The sequence below is a fragment of the Rattus norvegicus genome, chromosome 4, assembly GCF_021556685.1.
Source record: "Rattus norvegicus strain SHRSP/BbbUtx chromosome 4, alternate assembly SHRSP_T2T, whole genome shotgun sequence".
NCBI classification, from domain to species: domain Eukaryota; kingdom Metazoa; phylum Chordata; class Mammalia; order Rodentia; family Muridae; genus Rattus; species Rattus norvegicus.
This window is the reverse complement of record NC_141537.1, coordinates 87,142,317-87,165,320: the sequence shown is the minus strand read 5'-3', so window position 1 is coordinate 87,165,320 and position 23,004 is coordinate 87,142,317. Positions and strand designations below refer to the sequence as shown.

General features: G+C 42.2%; 1 protein-coding gene across 1 annotated transcript in view; it reads right to left on the bottom strand.

Annotated features, from left to right (window-relative positions):
• Window positions 1-23,004, bottom strand: part of Fkbp9 (FKBP prolyl isomerase 9) — a 57,275-nt gene that overhangs the window by 10,363 nt on the left and 23,908 nt on the right. The window contains 3 exon segments of the mRNA NM_001007646.1: window positions 696-882; window positions 9,643-9,788; window positions 20,931-21,120. Coding sequence (NP_001007647.1) covers window positions 696-882; window positions 9,643-9,788; window positions 20,931-21,120 — 523 coding nt within the window.

Sequence of the window (23,004 nt, the reverse complement as noted above, 5' to 3'; positions counted from 1 at the left end):
TACATTATTTTATGACTTTCAGGTTTATTTCTATCAACTAACACTTATAAAATAATCCTTTAGTGCTACAGATACTCTGGACAAACAAAAGAAAAACTATGAATAAGAAATCAGGTGTCCCTAAAGAATTCAAATCTTAACAGACACAAAAATAACTTAAAGCTGGAGGATTAAAAATACAGAAAGTGTTAGGAGACTGAAGAAGCAGGAGCAGTGTTCCTCCCAGGAATTCAGGAATGTTTTTGAAAACAGGGAGGACATGTAAGTGAGGACAAAAGCAGAGAGGCCCAGCAGTGGTGTGCTTACATAGCCTAGGACAAAGGAAACCTTGTGTAGCAGACTCGACTCAGGCTCTTACTTAAGGGGCTCACTATGCATCCATGTTTGCCTCTAACTTTCTGTCTCCCTTTGCAGCTTTCTAAGCACTGGAATTATGAGTGTTTGTCCCTGCATCTGACTCTAAGGGTTTAGTTATTAAATATAGATCTGGCTGAGAAAGAGAGTTCTGCCAAGTAAGAACAGTCTAGAGCAGGGAAGAGCAGTGGCAGGAAATTCTATAACAATGCACCGAGCACTGAGAAGGCTTGCACTAGGGTTGCACCAAACAGCTCCTACCCAGCATCGGATGACGAGAGGAAGACAGTGGGAGGTATTACCAAAGGCTCCCTCCACATCTGGGTCCCAGTTACCCTTACGTGGAGTCCAGCAGAGTGCCATCCAGAAGTGAGGCATTGTAGTGGTATTTGAGGTAATCCCCCTTCTTACTCAGCACCGAGCAGTCTGGAGGCTTGTAGTGGGAAGTGATGCTGATGGAATCCGAAGGGTTGTGAAAGTCAATCACGTGGATGTCGAACACCAGCACAGCTGAGCCAGGAATGCTCCCTGAAGGCAAGACCCAGGGAGTCAGTGAGCAAGCTCAGCCCAGCACACACTGCGCACTCCCCACCGCAGGACCCGCAGGTGTGTCCGGGTAAGGAACACAGGAGCCCAGGTCCTTCTCAAACTCAGAGGTTCTTGAATGTTGGTACAGATAAGAATTACCTACAGCTTACAGAGGGTTGGGTGGCAGCAGGCCAGGTCTCTGCGTTTTTACCTGAATCCAAACAAGACTGGGGCCACTGTTAAAGTCTCAGTAGGGGATCAGGCACTGACACTTGGGTATTAATTTTTCTTTTTGAGATAGTATCTCTGAGTATATACCTTTTGGGGATTTTGTTTCTGTTTTGTTTTGTTTTTTGGTATTCTGCAAAGATGGCGAATTACATTATTTGATATATACACACACACACACATTTTTTTTTAAACACTCACATGATCAACATTTTTACACTTTTTTTAAGACAGGGTTTTATTGTGTAGACTACAGACCTCCAGATCATGTCCTGTATAAAGGATCCCTGAATCAGCCTTCCACACAGGGTGGCTCTTCCTGACTTATCCCGCATCAGCTATTAATAAAGTTAATAATGATAAAGAAAACACCTTTTGGCAGAGGCTCTAACTACAACAGTTAGTCAGTGATGGGCAGAACCACACCTTGACCGGGTCTGCTTAGTTACACACAACTCCTGCCTTATACTTCAACCTCAGCCTCGACAGAGCCACTGAAGATGGACCCATGGGAGGGGGTTCTCAGACTTCTTGATCTGTTTCTCTTCCCAGTGTGACTACTCTCAATGAACCTCACTTCTCTGCACTCCGTCAATTATTATCTTTCTGTGGTATGTTGGGGATGACTCTGAACCTAACTTCTCAGGGCTTCCTGAGAACAGGCTTTGACTCCAACAACCCTAGTAACACTGTAAATACATTTAATTCCTCTGAATTGTAAGCTTTCAAATGGTCAGAACGAGAATGGTATAAGCTCCACCAACCCTTTACTCCAGCACTTGAGAGGCAAAAGTCAAGCAGACAACTCAGTTTAAGGTCACCTGATCTACACGGCAAACCCCAGTCAGCCAGTGTTACACAAGAAGACCCTGTCTAACAAGTAAACGTGTTGAGCATGTGATTTAAAAAAAATCAAATGATGTAATGTTTCACCTTTGCAGAATGAAAACAAATGTATATCTCAAAAGAAAATCACATTGCCTACAAAATTCATGATGTTCTTGTTTTTAATGGCTGAGTCGTATTCCATTACGTAGACATACCACATTTTCTTTATCCATTCTTCAGTTGAGAGACATCTAGGTTGTTTTCCGTTTCTGGCTATTATGAATAAAGCTACTATGAACACAGTTGAGCAAGTGTCCCTGTGGGATGGTGGAGCATCTTTTGAGTATATGCCCAGGAGTGGTAGAATTACTCCAGATCTTCTGAGAAACCAACATATTGATGTCCAGAGTGGTTGTACAAGTTTGCACCCCCGCCAGCAATGGAGACGTGGAATTATAAAATATCATCCTGAGTGAGGTAACCGAGACCCAAAAGGACATGCATGCATGGTGTGTACTCACTTATAAGTGGACATTAACCATAAAGTATAGGCTATCCACGCTACAATCCACAGACCCACAGAAGCTAAGGAACAAGGAAGGCCCAGGGGAGGCTGGTTAAAGCTTTCTCAGAAAGGGGAAAAATAGATATCAAATGGAGGTTGATGGAAGAGGGGATGGGGAGGTTAAGTGTGGGGAGATAATATGTAGGGAGAGCAGGGGAGAGAGAAGGGAGATCAGCTGGGAGGCAGGGGAATCTCCGGGATGTGCCAGAGATCTGGGATGAGGAGAGGCCTCAGAGAATCTAAGGGGGAACTGTAGCTGAGATTCCTAGCAGTGGGGGATAAAGATCCTGAAGTGGCCACTTCCTGTAGTCAGAGAAGACTCCCAGTGGAAAGATAAGGACAGCAAATTACCCAACAAATCTTTCAACCCAAAATGTATCCTCCCTACAAGATGTGCAGGGACCAAGAACAGAGACTGCGGGAATGACCACTGCTTCAACTTCTCCCAGCCCATATGACAAGAACCAATCCCCGACTCTATTAATGATACTCCATCATGCTTGCAGACAAGAACCTAATGTAACTCTCTTCGGAGAGCCTCCACCCCACAGCCAATCAAAAGAGATGCAGAGACTCACACCCGAACAGTAGATAGAGCTTGGGGACTCTTATGGAAGAGTTGGGAGAAAGTTGAGGGACCCCAAGAGAACAGGAACCCTACAGGAATACCAACAGAGTCAACTAACCTGGACTCTTAGGGGCCTCCCAGAGACTGAATAACCCACCAAACAGTGAGCATGGGCAGGAGCGAGGCCCCCTGCACACATGTAGCAGATGAGTAGCTTGGACTTCATGTGGGTACCTTAAACAGTTAGAGCAGAAGCTGTCCCTAAGCCTGTTGCCTACCTGCCTGCAGAGCCCACACCTCTAAATGGACACCCTGTTGGGCCTCAGTGGGAGAGGATGTGCCTCGTCCTGTATTAATTTGATGTGCAGGGTAGGAAGTGTGGGGTGGGGGATGGAAGTGGAGTGGGGGGGAGGGTGAGGGGTGGCATGGGGGGGTCTTCCTCTTCTAAGGGAAATGAGAGAGAGGACTTGCATGATGAGGTATTAAGAGGGGAGGAAGGGTTGATATTAGATTGTAAAGTGAATAAATAAATTTAATTTTTAAAAGAATACTCATTAAAACAAAGGAAAAAAGAAAGAAACACATACACACACACACAAAACTTTAAAATAATTTAAGCAGTGGTGGGGAAACTGAGGGTTGAATTCCATAGAGAGACACTGTCTCAAAAATTAAAAGTAAAATTAAAAACGTCAGTGCCTGACCCTTATTCTGTGACTTTAGCAGTGGTTTAATCTTGTCTGGATCCAGGTAAAAATGCAGAGTCCTAGCCCCCTGCCACACAACACTCTGTAAAGCTATAAGTAATTCCCATCTGCACTAACATTCAAGAACCTCTGGGCTTGAGAAGAACAAACAAAAACTATGGCTGGGCATGGTGACTCATGCCTTTAATCCCAGAACTTGGGAGGCAGAGGCAGGTGGATATCTGTAACTTCTAGTTACAGCCTGGTCTACAGAGTGACTTCAGTCCAGTTAGGGATACACAGTGATACGCTGTCTCAAAAAACAAGAGAAAGAAAGACTGTGTTAATGACACGTGGTTAACTTAACCTTTCTCCAACATAGATGTATAAGCAGGCAGATACTAAACTTGATTAATGTAAATAAAATGATCCCTTAATGATGCAATGGGAAACAGGGCCTGCTACGGGAGAAAATGGAATAGGTTCCAGACCAGCACATTCCCAGACCTGCCATCAATTCACCAAGCGCTCTGCCGATGACTTAGTCAACGTCTTTGACGCAAACATCTTGGTGAGCTGAGAAACAGATTCACACCCACTCAGTGAGTTCCATTTTAATTCCAGGCTTGCTTGTCAGCTTCTAGGAAGTTAATGTGTGTCAGTCTCCCAGGTGCTTAGTTAACTCAGAGATAAACATGTTAGTGTGGCCATCAGTGAGGATGCAGGCTGTGTGTGGGCAGAGTTATTGTTTGTCTTGTTCTCTAATAGGTTTCCCAACACCTAAGCAGAACATGGGCATGAGATTACTCAATGCATCTGTGATGGACCATCAAATGAAGTTTCTTGGCCTATAAAGCCAGAGAACAGAGCTTGAACCCAAGACTTTCCCCCCAGAGAGGCCAGCAAGGCAGACACAAAGGTTGCTGGCTGCCTGGCCCAGCAGAAAACTCACCTACTTCCTGCTCCTCACTAATTCCCCTCGAGATCTCCGGAACTTCTAGTTTGAACTCTCAGTTCACTACATATGGAAACCAGCAATTCATTGCATAATGGGGACTTGCCCTGTGACACAGATGCGTAATAAAGTTCTGGGTCTAATTGTGGCTCCATTCTGTGGCCTTAAGCAAACCGTTCCACTTTAATGGGTCGTACAATCTTATCTGAACAGTAATTATAGTAATGCTTTCTTCTATGTAGAGCTGTGCATGTACACGCACACGCATGCACAGGTGTGCAGACCAGAGGGCAAACTCAGGTGTTACTGATCCAAGAGCACCATCGACTTTTCCTTCCTTCCTTCCTTCCTCCCTTCCTCCCTCCCTTCCTCCCTTCCTTCCTTTATTTTATTTTATTTTATTTTATTTTATTAGATAGGATCTCTAACTGTTCTGGAACTCAACAAAGGCATCTAGGCTCACTCAGCCAGCCCCAGGGATCTCTGCCTCCTGGATACATACATTAAACCCATCATAGCTGGCTGTTTTATGTGGGTGCTAAGGATCAACTCTGTTCCTCAAACTTGCAATACGTCTTAATATAGAAATACTATCCACAACTATTTCCAGTTTTCCATGAGTCTTTGTACAAGAAGTCCAAGAAGGGTATGGGAGATGGTTCAGTCAGCAAAGTGCCTGATGTACAGGCCTGATAAGTTGAGTTCAGATTCCCAAGAACATGTAAAACTCTGGGCATAGAATGCATGCCTACAATACCAGTCCAAAGCCAGTAGGCTCCTCACCTAGCTAAATCAATGAGCTTGAGGCTCAGAGAGACTCTGTCTAAAAAACAAAAGGAAGAACAATGAAAAAAGAGACACCTGATTCATCCTCAGGCCTCCAGCCAATGTGCTCACCCACACACATGTGCACATACATACATAACACATGCATATACCCAGTGTGCACACCCACGCACTTGTGCACACACATATACAACACATGCAACACCCAGTGGACATGCATATGTGCACATACACATATACAACAACACATGCACACAGTCCTAGAGACAAGTGGGTAAGATAGCAATTATTTTCCTCACTCTCCTCTAAAAATTACTGAAAAGACAGTTTGGGGGAACAGCAAGCCACAGGGAAGCTCTCCTTCTATAACAAGAAACCCACCCTTCAGAAGAACACACCTAAGAGTCCTAATTCCTGGGCTGTCCTCACAGAATGTGGAAGGGGGCAAAGAAGGCCCAAACATCCGGAAATCTTATTCTGCTTTTCCTAACCCTTGAGGTGAAACAGCTTCAACAAAACAAAATGTCAGCAGAGGCCATGACCACCACGAGAGGCTCACTGGTGCCATAGATTTTACAGTGACCCTGTTAGTACCTGGCACTCCAGTGTGCTGAAAGGAAGCCACAAGCTAAGCATAACTGCTTCCTCACCTGTTTCTGGGCCAGTGCTTCAGGGATCACCATGAAGTCCTACGTAACCCTCCCAAAAGCCACTGTGTGCTGACCCAGAGCACCTGGGTTTTACACTTCAAGGCGCCCTCCCCTACTATAATGTGGGATTGAAGATGGAGCAGCCTCTTTGGATATTTCCAAAAGCACCATTTAATTCTGTGGCCATGCTCAGTCTCATTCTTGATGGGCAGCCAAAAGGAAAAAGAATACTGTAAACAAATGGTTTTCATCAGTGTGTTCTTTTTTTTAAAAGACAGGAAGGATTCTTCTTCAAGTCATAATGAAATAAGAATGCTCAGAAACTAGGCACTTCTGTGCACAGTATAAAATGGTAGCATCAAAACTCTAAACAGGACACAAAGTAAGAGCTATTTTATGTATTTACTTATTCATTTAATTGTCCATTCATCCATTCCTTTATTCACTTCATTACTAAGGATTGAAGCCAGGGCCTCATATATGCTATGCAGGCATTTTAACACTGAGTAAATCCCTCATCTTTTTCTTTTCTTTTTTTCTTCCTCCTCCTCTTTTTTCCTCTCTCCCTCTACATTGGTTCTCTCTCCTTTTTGGGGGGGACAGGATCTCATGTAGGGTTTGGCCTCAGAGTCACTACTTAGTTAGGTTTAATGGTTTAAGTACTTGATCCCCAGTGGGTCTAAGTGTTTGAGATGGATTAGGAAGTATGGCCTTGTTGGAGGAGGTGTGACACAAGGGACAGGCTTTGAGGTTCCAAAGGTCCATGTCATTTGTAGGTAGCCCTTTGTGCCTCCTACTTACAAATCTAAGCTCTTAGCTGTTCATGGCATCATGCCTTTGCACTGCCATCATGAACTACAACCCTCTGAAGCTGTAAGCCCCAAATAAACTCTTCTACAAGCTGCCTTGGTCATGGTGTCTTTCACAGCAATAGAAGGTAACAAAGACAGGGAAGGTGGCCTTAAACTCCAAAGCCTTTGCCTCAGCCTCTGCTCCTGAGTACTAAGATTACAGGATGCATTACCTTACCCCACCTGGCTCCAGCTCATATTCCTTAAGCTATGACCTTTTATGATCCAAAAAAAAAAAAATTCTCAGTTGTACTCTCTAGTTTCTAACCAGCTTGATATGTCTTGAATCCTCTGTGAGGAAACCTCTGGAAAAAAATTCCCAAGATTCACATTATATGTGAATAGAAATCAGAAGAGGGTTAATGAAGTGAGCATATTCAGTCAATGAGGTCAGTCAGAAGTCTAGCAGCAAAAAGAGTATAAAACTATGATAACAACTGTTACCAACTTTTCCTAAGGAAATCTAAGCAAGCCAGCAAAAAATAATGCAAGAGAAAAAAATGAAAAAGTTTTAAATATTAAATACTATGTACAACAAACCAGATAAAGAGAAGAAGTACAACACAATATGATAAGAAGGTGACCTCCTTTTCAGTGTGAATAGATAGGTAGGTATGTCTTTATTTTCCTCTCTATCTTTGAGAAAGGGCCTACCTCTGTAGCCCAGGCTGGACTTGAACTCTCAATTCCCCTGCCTCTACCTCCACAGAGCCATATCAATAGGCTTGGACCTCATATTTAGTACATACCTTTCCTTTAACTTATATACACATAACTTTAACTTTAACACACATATCCAAAAGTACAGAAATATCTACCACTGGAATAAAAATTTACTACAAATTTGGGGGCTTGAAACCACAAAAACTGGGCTGGAGATGAAGCATAGCAGTAAGGCACTTGCCTAGGACACACCGGGCCCTAAGTTCTGTGCCCAGAACAATAAGAAGGAAAGGAGGGGAGGGGAGGGGAAAGAAGAGAAGAGAAGAAGAGAAGAGAAGAGAGGAGAGGAGAGGAGAGGAGAGGAGAGGAGAGGAGAGGAGAGGAGAGGAGAGGAGGGAAGGGGAAGATACGAGAAAGACGGGAGGGAACAGGACAAGATGGGAAGAGGACAAACAAACAGACACAGTCCTGGAAGTCAGCAGGGTAATTTAAAGGCACTGTCAGGGTGTGCTCCTTTTGGAGACCTCAGGAGAGAGAGGTACCTTTTTTCCTCTGACCAAAGGCAACCTGAATCCTGACCATCGCCCTCCTCAGTCTAAATGTAGCTTATTGACTTCTCCCCAAGATGACATCCTGACTCCCTCAAAGACCCTCAAAGCATCTCAGGGCCATCTGAGTAATCCAGAACACCCTTCCTGCTTCAAGGTCCTTAATCAATGTTGGGGGGAGGGCGGTAATGGGGGGAGGATGGGGAGGGGAAGCCCATATAGAAGAGGAGGGGGAGGGGTTAGGGGGATGTTGGCCGGGAAACCGGGAAGGGGAATAACAATCAAAATGTAAATAAGAAACACTCAAGTTAATAAAGATTAAAAAAAAAGGAAAAAACAAAACAACAAAAAAAAGTCCTTAATCAAACCAGCAAATGCCCTTTTAATAAGCATATATTCACAGATTCATGGGCAGTTTTGATGTGATATGTCTCTCAGTAGCACTAACTTCTGGTGTGATTTAGGGAGATTTGGAGGTATAATTTATCTTCTTAGCTTTTTTTTTTTAAATCCTAAAGCTAACATATATTACTTGCATCTGTTTTGTCTGTTTTTGTTTGTTTGTTTTGATTTGTTTTGTTTTTGAAACAAGGTCCCATTTAGCTCAGGCTAGCCTCAACTTCCTTATATAGCCAACAATAACTTTAACTTCTGACTCTCCTGCCTCCACCGCCAGTGTTGGGACTGCAGGCCTCTGCCACCACACTTAGCTATTTCTACAGCCTTTAAAGGTACTTTGTTTATAAGGTGACATAAGTGTTCTGAGAATTAATGTGACTACTACAAAACTCATTAAATTTACTAATGTTGCTGAATTGTACAGCTAAATGGGGGGCATTCCTTAATGTGTAAGATAAAAAACAAAACAGGAGTGAAGTTACACTTACTTTCAACCACCTTATTTAAAATAAAGAAAGAAATACAAACACAGTTAAAAGTATAGTAAATCCTGGGGCTGGAAGAAAGATGGCTCATCAGTTAAGAACACTGGCTGCTCTTCCAGAGGAACCAAGGTTCAGTTCCCAGCACAGCAGCTCACAACGCTCTGTGACTCCAGTTTCAAGAGATCCAGTGTCCTCTCCTGGCCTCCTCAGACGACACACATACACAGTACCCTTACATACAAGCAGGTTAAATATTCATACATGTAAAATTAAAATAAAAATATATATTACATATTAGTAAAATGTTAACAATTGGTGAAACAAGGTAGAATTCACTGTTCTTTCATTAGTGGTTGCAGAGGGTACATTTGTCAGAAAGAAAAGGAATATGGAGATAGGAAACTGTTGCAAACCAACAGCTTTAGAAAAGAAAACCATCAGTGGGGCGGAGTCTTAGGCTAGATTTAGATTCCTTGTTTCATCTCTAGACGTGCTGACCTGAGCAATGTGGAAGTAGCCAGTTAGTGAGAAGGGCAGGTAATACACACCTCTTCCTTCTTCTCCATAGCCCAGGTGAGGAGGGACCACAATCCTTCGCCTCTCTCCAATGCAGACACCCAGTAAGCCTTCATCCATCCCAGGAATCACATAGCCCTGCCCAATGTACGTGTCAAAGGTGTGGTTCCGTGAATAGCTAAGAAAGAAGAAGGAAAAGATGAGGTCATTCACAAGGGACACACAGCAGCTGGGGAAATTACTCAGAATCCTGATACCAAAGGGCCACAGGTAACTCCACACCCCAGAACGGCTGAACCATAGAATGCAAGGACACAGCCCCTGGAATGAGGAACATGTGAGCATCTGCAGGAACAGCACATTGTGTTTTCTATCTGTATGGTTACGAGATAAAAGGAGTGTGTGTGTGAGAAGCAGCCATACAGTGGAGCTGATGGGAGTGACCTCATCTCTTTCCCACTTCCCTATCTGCCCAAGTATTCATGTATTTGCATTTCCTTCCTCACCTTCCTTACTGCATCAAAACTACTAGTCTTACTCTGATTTTTTCCCTTCTCACTCACACCTACAGTGTACAAAGTACTACTTCCTAAAATAACTAACGTTTAAACGATTGTTTGGTTGACCGTGCACATTCATAGTGAGCCTTCCTTCCCTTTGACAGTAATTGTTTGGGAGACAGTCTCTACTCTGCAGAAGTCTGGGACTGAGCCTGGTGCCCTCTAGCAGACAAAAGTGACACCTAGAGTTACTAAAGCCCAGCCCCCTCCTGAGTACAGCAGACACTTCCATTGGTAAGATAGCAAAACCGAGTGTAGAAAACAACATAAAGACTGTGTAAATTAAATACAACCTGACTCCACCAATAATTACTAATTCCATAGGATGGCCTGCAAAGTGAATTAGATGAGATCCCAAGAAAGGATTCCAAAGAATAATTATAAATATATTCAAGGAAATGAAGCAGAACACAAGCTCAGGAACTGACTTGAGAGAGTATAAAAATAAATGAACAACATGAGGAAGCCAATACAGCATACAATAAATTAATATTGTAGTAATTTAATTAAGAGAAACCCTGAATAGTAGCGATGGCTCAGCCCTTAAGACAGAGAAAGTTCCCAACACCCAGACCATTAGCTTAAACCTTCCTGTGCCTCCAGCTCCACGGGCTTGTGGCCACTGCTGACAGCTGCACTTGTGTGCACAATGTACACACAAACATAAATACATACACATGGTTTTTAAAATACTTGAAAAATTCCAAACTGAAAACCTGGAAATGAACACTTCAATATGTCGTAGAAGTTGGAGAGACTCGCCAGCCGACACCACCAAGAGGAGGGCAGGATATCAGAGCCTGAAGACAAGGTGGAGGATTTGGAATATTCAGACAACACCAAAGATAGATCAAGTAATAGAGCATGAATAGAACATTCCAGATATGTGGAACATAATTTAAAAAACAAATCTAGGCACAGGAGAAGGAGAGGAACTTCATGTTCAAGGCATGTTGGAGGCATAGCAGAAATGTTCCCAACCCTAAGGGGAAAGATACCCAAAAATAGGTTGCACCCAAAATGCCAAGCAGATAGAACTTTCCCATGCTGTATTATAGTCAGAATACTAAATATAGAGAACAAACAAAATGTAAGCATAGAAAATATCAACCACAAAAGGATTAATTTCTTCATATCAATAAGAAAAGGACAAATTACAATACCATTAATATAAAAATAGGGAAAAATGATAATAAAAGATTTCCAAATAAATATGCAGAAACAATAACCATCAAAGAAGTTCAGATTAAAATTTTAGGCATGATTTTTCTCTTGAAAGTTACCAAAGCTTTATTTGTTTTGTTGTATGTTTTGAGACCAAGCTAGCATCAAAACTTAAGACAATCCTCCTGCCTCAGCCTTCCAAGTGTAGGACTGAAGACATAAGCAACCACAGCTGGGTCTTACTACTAAATGATACCCAGAGAATGCTATCAAAAGATAATATATGTGGGGTGGAAAAGGGAAAGCAGTAAAATTCCATTTTGATTAAGAATACATTAAAATAACATATATACACACACATATATAAGCTTTGACCCAAAGATTCTTCTCGGAAAGAATCATATACTTGAAGACCTAGGCACAAAAAAAAAAAGAAAAATTACTACAACTCTTTTTAAATGTCAAAAGGTAGGAAAACCATAAATGGCCCCCAAAAGGATTGATTGCATAAGTTTAAGACAGAATCTATACAATGGACTATTATATTGGTTAGGATAGATGAGATCCCACTGCACTCACATGGCGAACCACTAAAAATTTGCAGAAAAATTAGTTCCATCATGTGGGCAGAAATCCAGTACGCCCAGAAAATGATCTCTCCACCTCCTTCCCTCCCTCCGTCCCTCCCTCCCTCACCTCCTTCCACAGGGCCATCCCTGTGTTGCCCAGGCTAGCCTCTAACACCAGAGCTTAAGTAATCCTCTTGCCCCAACCTCCCAAGTAGCTGGGAACACAGGCACTCCCACTCTGCCAAACTGCAATGGCCCTTAACTAGGAATGTAATTCCAAGGAATAAAGGACAGAGTCACGCTGAAATGTAAAAAGTAATGTCAAACATGCATTGAGAAAAAAATTAATAACAGAAAAGTACAAAGATAAGTCAAAAGCAATAGGATGATGGTCATATAAACACTTTATACCTGCCCAGTAGGAAACAATGCAGATGTGAAAACCAAATGAGTTCTCTCATTGCACCAATGTGGAAAATGTTCCTATCAAGGAACAGAATTATATGTAAAGTAACTAATCTTCTATAATGTGTTTACACATACATACACACAGAGACATACCATATCCATAAAGGGAAGAAATTAAGGCAACATTGGCATCTGGTTGCATTTACATTAAAACATACAGACACACAGACACACATTCACACTCACACGCACATGCATGCACACACACTGGTTGATTAACAAAACTATCCAAGTTGTATGGAGAGGTGTGCACCTGTAATTCTAGGATTTGGGAGACTGGAGCAGGAAGACCGCTTTGAGTTCAGGAGTTCAAAACCAGTCTGAGCTAAACAGGAATACCTGATCTCAAAAAACAAACAAACAAACAAAACAAAACAAAAACTTCTTAAAGGCTTGGGTTATTGCTCAATGTGAGACCCTGGGGTTCAATTATGAACTATAAATTTTTAAAAGGATGAAGTGAGGGAGGAGAGAAATGGAGGAGGAGGAGGAAGAAGGGGAGGAAGAGGAAGAGGAGGAGGAGAGAGGGAGGGAAAGGGAGGAGAGGAAGGGAGGAAAAGGAAGAGTAAAGGAGAAACATAAAAATGGTTCAATTGGGGCTGGAGAGATGGCTCAGCAGTTATGAGTACTTGTGGCTCTTGCAGAGGACCAAGTTCAATTCTCAGCACCCACAGGGTGGCCCTCAGTAATACATAACTCTAGTTCCAAGAGATCCAACACATTCTGTCCTCTGTGGGCATCAGGTACACATGAGGTGCACATACATAAATGCAGGCAAAACACTCACATACATAAAATAAATAAGTCTAAAATTAATTAAAATAAATAGTTAACTCTAAAGAATAAATCAAGAGAGGCAAAGACATGTATATTGAATATCTTAATTTACTACTTAGTTTAATGTTGAACCATGTTGATTACTGTATGTCTTAAGAAAAAAAATGATGGGAACCTGAAAGAAACAGACCGGATAAACAGTTCTCTGCACCCAAATCCCGTGGGAGGGAGAGCTAAACCTTCAGAGAGGCAGACAAGCCTGGGAAACCAGAAGAGACTGCTCCCTGCACACACATCTCGGACGCCAGAGGAAAAAGCCAAAGACCATCTGGAACCCTGGTGCACTGAAGCTCCCGGAAGGGGCGGCACAGGTCTCCCTGGTTGCTGCCGCTGCAGAGAGCCCCTGGGCAGCACCCCACGAGCGAACCTGAGCCTCGGGACCACAGGTAAGACCAAATTTTCTGCTGCAAGAAAGCTGCCTGGTGAGCTTGGGACACGGAAGCAGAATTTCTCTAGGAGGCACGGTCTGTGTTTACCGGAAGTCCCACACCCGCGGATCCCGGCCCGCAGCAGCTCTCTGCTCCCAGACCCGGTGAGAGAGAGACCCAACCGCCTGGTCAGGTGGGCACTCCTGAGGCTGCAGAGCGGAAGAGACCACCAACACTGCTCACCCCTGCCCACATCCCTGGCCCAAGAGGAAACTGTATAAGGCCTCTGGGCTCCCGTGGGGGAGGGCCCAGGAGCGGCAGTACTTCTGCGCCTGAGACACCGCCGGAACCTGAAAGAAACAGACCGGATAAACAGTTCTCTGCACCCAAATCCCGTGGGAGGGAGAGCTAAACCTTCAGAGAGGCAGACAAGCCTGGGAAACCAGAAGAGACTGCTCCCTGCACACACATCTCGGACGCCAGAGGAAAAAGCCAAAGACCATCTGGAACCCTGGTGCACTGAAGCTCCCGGAAGGGGCGACACAGGTCTTCCTGGTTGCTGCCGCTGCAGAGAGCCCCTGGGCAGCACCCCACGAGCGAACCTGAGCCTCGGGACCACAGGTAAGACCAAATTTTCTGCTGCAAGAAAGCTGCCTGGTGAACTCAAGACACAGGCCCACAGGAACAGCTGAAGACCTGTAGAGAGGAAAAACTACACGCCGGAAAGCAGAACACACTGTCCCCATAACTGACTGAAAGAGAGGAAAACAGGTCTACAGCACTCCTGACACACAGGCTTATAGGTCAGTCTAGCCACTGTCAGAAATAGCAGAACAAAGTAACACTAGAGATAATCTGATGGCGAGAGGCAAGCGCAGGAACCCAAGCAACAGAAACCAAGACTGCATGCCATCATCGGAGCCCAATTCTCCCGCCAAAACAAACATGGAATATCCAAACACACCAGAAAAGCAAGATCTAGTTTCAAAATCATATTTGATCATGATGCTGGAGGACTTCAAGAAAGACATGAACACACTTAGGGAAACACAGGAAATCATTAATAAACAAGTAGAGGCCTACAGAGAGGAATGGCAAAAATCCCTGAAAGAATTCCAGGAAAACACAATCAAACAGATGAAGGAATTAAAAATGGAAATAGAAGCAATCAAGAAAGAACACATGGAAACAACCCTGGATATAGAAAACCAAAAGAAGAGACAAGGAGCTGTAGATACAAGCTTCACCAACAGAATACAAGAGATGGAAGAGAGAATCTCAGGAGCAGAAGATTCCATAGAAATCATTGACTCAACTGTCAAAGATAATGTAAAGCGGAAAAAGCTACTGGTCCAAAACATACAGGAAATCCAGGACTCAATGAGAAGATCAAACCTAAGGATAATAGGTATAGAAGAGAGTGAAGACTCCCAGCTCAAAGGACCAGTAAATATCTTCAACAAAATCATAGAAGAAAACTTCCCTAACCTAAAAAAAGAGATACCCATAGGCATACAAGAAGCCTACAGAACTCCAAATAGATTGGACCAGAAAAGAAACACCTCCTGTCACATAATTGTCAAAACACCAAACGCACAAAATAAAGAAAGAATATTAAAAGCAGTAAGGGAAAAAGGTCAAGTAACATATAAAGGGAGACCTATCAGAATCACACCAGACTTCTCGCCAGAAACTATGAAGGCCAGAAGATCCTGGACTGATGTCATACAGACCCTAAGAGAACACAAATGCCAGCCCAGGTTACTGTATCCAGCAAAACTCTCAATTAACATTGATGGAGAAACCAAGATATTCCATGACAAAACCAAATTTACACAATATCTTTCTACAAATCCAGCACTACAAAGGATAATAAATGGTAAAGCCCAACATAAGGAGGCAAGCTATACCCTAGAAGAAGCAAGAAACTAATCGTCTTGGCAACAAAACAAAGAGAATGAAAGCACACAAACATAACCTCACATCCAAATATGAATATAAAGGGAAACAATAATCACTATTCCTTAATATCTCTCAATATCAATGGCCTCAACTCCCCAATAAAAAGACATAGATTAACAAACTGGATACGCAACGAGGACCCTGCATTCTGCTGCCTACAGGAAACACACCTCAGAGACAAAGACAGACACTACCTCAGAGTGAAAGGCTGGAAAACAACTTTCCAAGCAAATGGTCAGAAGAAGCAAGCTGGAGTAGCCATTCTAATATCAAATAAAATCAATTTCCAACTAAAAGTCATCAAAAAAGATAAGGAAGGACACTTCATATTCATCAAAGGAAAAATCCACCAAGATGAACTCTCAATCCTAAATATCTATGCCCCAAATACAAGGGCACCTACATACGTAAAAGAAACCTTACTAAAGCTCAAAACACACATTGCACCTCACACAATAATAGTGGGAGATTTCAACACCCCACTCTCATCAATGGACAGATCATGGAAACAGAAATTAAACAGTGATGTCGACAGACTAAGAGAAGTCATGAGCCAAATGGACTTAACGGATATTTATAGAACATTCTATCCTAAAGCAAAAGGATATACCTTCTTCTCAGCTCCTCATGGTACTTTCTCCAAAATTGACCATATAATTGGTCAAAAAACGGGCCTCAACAGGTACAGAAAGATAGAAATAATCCCATGCGTGCTATCGGACCACCACGGCCTAAAACTGGTCTTCAATAACAATAAGGGAAGAATGCCCACATATACGTGGAAATTGAACAATGCTCTACTCAATGATAACCTGGTCAAGGAAGAAATAAAGAAAGAAATTAAAAACTTTTTAGAATTTAATGAAAATGAAGATACAACATACTCAAACTTATGGGACACAATGAAAGCTGTGCTAAGAGGAAAACTCATAGCGCTGAGTGCCTGCAGAAAGAAACAGGAAAGAGCATATGTCAGCAGCTTGACAGCACACCTAAAAGCTCTAGAACAAAAAGAAGCAAATACACCCAGGAGGAGTAGAAGGCAGGAAATAATCAAACTCAGAGCTGAAATCAACCAAGTAGAAACAAAAAGGACCATAGAAAGAATCAACAGGACCAAAAGTTGGTTCTTTGAGAAAATCAACAAGATAGATAAACCCTTAGCCAGACTAACGAGAGGACACAGAGAGTGCGTCCAAATTAACAAAATCAGAAATGAAAAGGGAGACATAACTACAGATTCAGAGGAAATTCAAAAGATTATCAGATCTTACTATAAAAACCTATATTCAACAAAATTTGAAAATCTTCAGGAAATGGACAATTTCCTAGACAGATACCAGGTATCAAAGTTAAATCAGGAACAGATAAACCAGTTAAACAACCCCATAACTCCTAAGGAAATAGAAGCAGTCATTAAAGGTCTCCCAACCAAAAAGAGCCCAGGTCCAGATGGGTTTAGTGCAGAATTCTATCAAACCTTCATAGAAGACCTCATACCAATATTATCCAAACTATTCCACAAAATTGAAACAGATGGAGCCCTACCGAATTCCTTCTACGAATCTACAATTACTCTTATACCTAAACCACACAAAGACACAACAAAGAAAGAGAACTTCAGACCAATTTCCCTTATGAATATCGACGCAAAAATACTCAATAAAATTCTGGCAAACCGAATTCAAGAGCACATCAAAACAATCATCCACCATGATCAAGTAGGCTTCATCCCAGGCATGCAGGGATGGTTTAATATACGGAAAACCATCAACGTGATCCATTATATAAACAAACTGAAAGAACAGAACCACATGATCATTTCATTAGATGCTGAGAAAGCATTTGACAAAATTCAACACCCCTTCATGATAAAAGTCCTGGAAAGAATAGGAATTCAAGGCCCATACCTAAACATAGTAAAAGCCATATACAGCAAACCAGTTGCTAACATTAAACTAAATGGAGAGAAACTTGAAGCAATCCCACTAAAATCAGGGACTAGACAAGGCTGCCCACTCTCTCCCTACTTATTCAATATAGTTCTTGAAGTTCTAGCCAGAGCAATCAGACAACAAAAGGAGATCAAAGGGATACAGATCGGAAAAGAAGAGGTCAAAATATCACTATTTGCAGATGATATGATAGTATATTTAAGTGATCCCAAAAGTTCCACCAGAGAACTACTAAAGCTGATAAACAACTTCAGCAAAGTGGCTGGGTATAAAATTAACTCAAATAAATCAGTTGCCTTCCTCTATACAAAAGAGAAACAAGCCGAGAAAGAAATTAGGGAAACGACACCCTTCATAATAGACCCAAATAATATAAAGTACCTCGGTGTGACTTTAACCAAGCAAGTAAAAGATCTGTACAATAAGAACTTCAAGACACTGAAGAAAGAAATTGAAGAAGACCTCAGAAGATGGAAAGATCTCCCATGCTCATGGATTGGCAGGATTAATATAGTAAAAATGGCCATTTTACCAAAAGCAATCTACAGATTCAATGCAATCCCCATCAAAATACCAATCCAATTCTTCAAAGAGTTAGACAGAACAATTTGCAAATTCATCTGGAATAACAAAAAACCCAGGATAGCTAAAGCTATCCTCAACAATAAAAGGACTTCAGGGGGAATCACTATCCCTGAACTCAAGCAGTATTACAGAGCAATAGTGATAAAAACTGCATGGTATTGGTACAGAGACAGACAGATAGACCAATGGAATAGAATTGAAGATCCAGAAATGAACCCACACACCTATGGTCACTTGATTTTTGACAAAGGAGCCAAAACCATCCAATGGAAAAAAGATAGCATTTTCAGCAAATGGTGCTGGTTCAACTGGAGGGCAACATGTAGAAGAATGCAGATCGATCCATGCTTATCACCCTGTACAAAGCTTAAGTCCAAGTGGATCAAGGACCTCCACATCAAACCAGACACACTCAAACTAATAGAAGAAAAACTAGGGAAGCATCTGGAACACATGGGCACTGGAAAAAATTTCCTGAACAAAACACCAATGGCTTATGCTCTAAGATCAAGAATTGACAAATGGGATCTCATAAAACTGCAAAGCTTCTGTAAGGCAAAGGACACTGTGGTTAGGACAAAACGGCAACCAACAGATTGGGAAAAGATCTTTACCAACCCTACAACAGATAGAGGCCTTATATCCAAAATATACAAAGAACTCAAGAAGTTAGACCGCAGGGAAACAAATAACCCTATTAAAAAATGGGGTTCAGAGCTAAACAAAGAATTCACAGCTGAGGAATGCCGAATGGCTGAGAAACACCTAAAGAAATGTTCAACATCTTTAGTCATAAGGGAAATGCAAATCAAAACAACCCTGAGATTTCACCTCACACCAGTGCGATTGGCTAAGATCAAAAACTCAGGTGACAGCAGATGCTGGCGAGGTTGTGGAGAAAGAGGAACACTCCTCCATTGTTGGTGGGATTGCAGACTGGTAAAACCATTCTGGAAATCAGTCTGGAGGTTCCTCAGAAAATTGGACATTGAACTGCCTGAGGATCCAGCTATACCTCTCTTGGGCATATACCCAAAAAATGCCTCAACATATAAAAGAGACACGTGCTCCACTATGTTCATCGCAGCCTTATTTATAATAGCCAGAAAATGGAAAGAACCCAGATGCCCTTCAACAGAGGAATGGATACAGAAAATGTGGTACATCTACACAATGGAATACTACTCAGCTATCAAAAACAACGAGTTTATGAAATTCGTAGGCAAATGGTTGGAACTGGAAAATATCATCCTGAGTGAACTAACCCAATCACAGAAAGACATACATGGTATGCACTCATTGATAAGTGGCTATTAGCCCAAATGCTTGAATTACCCTAGATCCCTAGAACAAACGAAACTCAAGACGGATGATCAAAATGTGAATGCTTCACTCCTTCTTTAAATGAGGAAAAAGAATACCCTTGGCAGGGAAGGGAGAGGCAAAGATTAAAACAGAGACTGAAGGAACACCCATTCAGAGCCTGTCCCACATTTGGCCCATACATATACATCCACCCAATTGGACTAGATGGATGAAGCAAAGAAGTGCAGACCGACAGGAGCCGGATGTAGATCTCTCCTGAGAGACACAGCCAGAATACAGCAAATACAGAGGCGAATGCCAGCAGCAAACCACTGAACTGAGAATAGGTCCCCTATTGAAGGAATCAGAGAAAGAACTGGAAGAGCTTGAAGGGGCTCGAGACCCCAAAAGTACAACAATGCCAAGCAACCAGAGCTTCCAGGGACTAAGCCACTACCTAAAGACTATACATGGACTGACCCTGGACTCTGACCCCATAGGTAGCAATGAATATCCTAGTAAGAGCACCAGTGGAAGGGGAAGCCCTGGGTCCTGCTAAGACTGAACCCCCAGTGAACTAGTCTATGGGGGGAGGGCGGCAATGGTGGGAGGGTTGGGAGGGGAACACCCATAAGGAAGGGGAGGGGGGAGGGGGATGTTTGCCCGGAAACCGGGAAAGGGAATAACACTCGAAATGTATATAAGAAATACTCAAGTTAATAAAAAAAAATATAAAAAAAAAAAATGATTAAAAATGTAGAAGAGATCTTAACAAGTAAGAAGAATGTGTTGTTCCAATTTAAAAAGTACCATAGAAAAATCCCTCTTTGCTGCTTTGGATGGATAAACAAATTAGAAGTCTATTACCTCAGAGACATAGAGGCTCTGTCACTATTTGTTTATGGGAAGCCAGAGGAGTGGTTTCAAAACTAACATGCCTGCCACCTGAATAAACAAGACACGCCACAGCTTGCCACGTGCATTGTGCACTGAAGCCCGCTGGGTAATTGCTGAGGAAGAGGCAGGGGAACTAGCCTCTGCACCATCCATTCACAAGGAGCTGGATGCATCCAGGCGCATCCAACTGCATCCAGCTGGTGTCCTCAACTTTTAAACACAGCACTTTCAATACCTTAACTCAACCATCATGGAGAACGTGTTGAAATGAGGAATAAGCTGAAGCTGATATTCAAAGAGCTGCAACACTATCCAACATCAGGAAGCTAGGGCAGCAGAAATAGGCTCTTCGTCCACTTTATCTCTTCACCTCACTTCTGACCACTCCACATCCTCGAGTCGACAGTGGGTTCAGAGTAGGAAAGAGAACAATGGGTGTCTAGGAACATAAGTACCTCCTGTTTCCTAAACCATCTAAACCAAGAGACCCTGGTAACCACCTTGGAAGAAACTCAGAGTCTGAAAACAGAGACCTGTAGTGATGACTAAAATTGAGTCAGGACTGATGGTGTATTTCCACCACGGCCAACCACGGTTGGTTACACACCACTTAGCCAGATGTTCTGGTGAACGAAGAGTAGCTTCCTTACCTGGAGTCAAAGAGGGTGCCATCCAGAAGCGTGCCATTGTAATGATACCTAAGGAAATCCCCACTCTGACTTCTCCTCTCACAGCTCTCAGGGACGACCTTGTTCTCAACAGAAATGGTATCCTTGGGGTTATGGAGGTCCAATAATGCAACATCAAAGACGAGGGACGCCTGCCCAGGGATGTCTTTTCCTAGAGTGAAATGGAAGAAAAATTCATTCCAGACACAAAATGTAGGAAGTGCTTTGACAACCACTCATGCCATCTGTGTTGGTGTTCCTCATGCCTGGAAGTTTTCAAGCCAAGGAAACGCTCTGCTCTCCATGTTGTGGAACTACAGTGTCTCACCCTGGTGAGACCATGACCACACCTCAGATGCTCAGGCCCCAATGAGAAGCTCTCTGTGGAATCCAAATCCTTATCTCCTATGGGTTCTGTCTGGCACAAATGCATTGTAAACATTCAAATGTGCAAACTCCAAACTTGTAACTTCACTCTGGAAAATACTATACAGTCATGTTCTTTAAAACCGAGGGCCATTTTTTTAATGTAAAGTTCTTTATCCAAAATGAGCTGTTAATAAACAGAAATTAGATAACACATCTCTTCTATCTCGTTTCTGCATGGTGCTGTTTCTCTTGGATGTTTCTAGGATGGGACATGCAGGATACAGCATACGCTCTGTATGTCTGGGTTCTACATCTATGGATTCAACCAATCTCAGAGCAAAAATATTGAAGACAAAAAGTTACATCCGTAAAACCAGACATGGTGGCACCCAAGTGCAATCCCAGCACTAGGGAGGTGGAAAGCAATGAGAATTCAAGATCCCCCTCAGGTACATGAGTTCAAGCCCGGCCAGCACTAAAGAAATAAAAAATTAAAAATTCTATCTGTATTACACAGAGACTTCTATTTTTTCATTATTCTCTAAACAATACAGAATGACTTTTTTTTTCTGAGTATTTGAGACAGGGTTTCTCTGTGTAGCCTTGACTGTCCTGGAACTCACTCTGTAGACCAGGCCAGCCTCAGAGATCCTCCTGCCTCTGCCTCCAGAGTGCTGTGATTAAAGGCGTACACCACCACTGCACAGTAACAATTAGTTATGTATGTGGTATAGCAACATCCCCCCTGGAATTGAAACATTCCCTCTAGGTGTGGGAAGAATCAGGAGGTAAAAATACAAACTCCACGTATTTAATGCCTTTGGATAAAGAGAATATTAGCTTCTTCTAGACATATTGTGACTTCTAGACATTTCTTCTAGACATATCACAAATGAACTCATGGACTGTGGGACAACATGCACAGGACTTGCACAGTTCAAACCAGACAAAATCCTAGCACTGATTAGGGGGAGTAAATCCCAAGTCCCAAGTTCTAACCAAGAAGCTATTTGCAATTGGTCCCTACTAAGAAAGGGGAAACCAGTTTTTTCAAAAGCACTGTTAGGGGTAATAACAACAACACTTCAGGCCCCACCCCATGCCCAGGGGTAGTTGGCCCACACAAAATGCACCACATAGTTTTTGTCCGCTGCTTGGGGTTTTTTTGTTGTTTTGTTTTGTTTTCCTTTTTTTTTTAAGTTTGTTTTGATTTTCATTTTTTGAAAGAGAAGGAATGTTAAATTGGGTGAGTAGGAAGATGGGGAGGAGTTGGAAGGAGCTGGGGACTTATGTTGTATAAAAAATGTTTTTAGAAAGGAAGTCTTTTTCATTCTGTTTATTTCCCTTATACTGTTAAAGATCAGACTCAGTCATGCAGGTCCATAGTGATCTACTAATGCCCCAGTCCCAAAAAAGAAAGTCTCAAAATCAACTCAAGAGTTTAAATTTTCCTAGCATTCACATATACTTGCTGAATATTTTTGCAGCTTTTGTAAGATATAATTTATGTGGTACATAATTCAAACATCTAAGGTATATACTTTGATAGCTGAGCTTAGTGAGGTATTACATAAATACATAGTGTTTTAAAAGTGTTATTTTAAACACATGCACCCTAAGTATCTACTTTAAAGAAATGATTTTTTGTAGTAGGCTAGGAATCTTATTTTGTTATTTAGATGATATC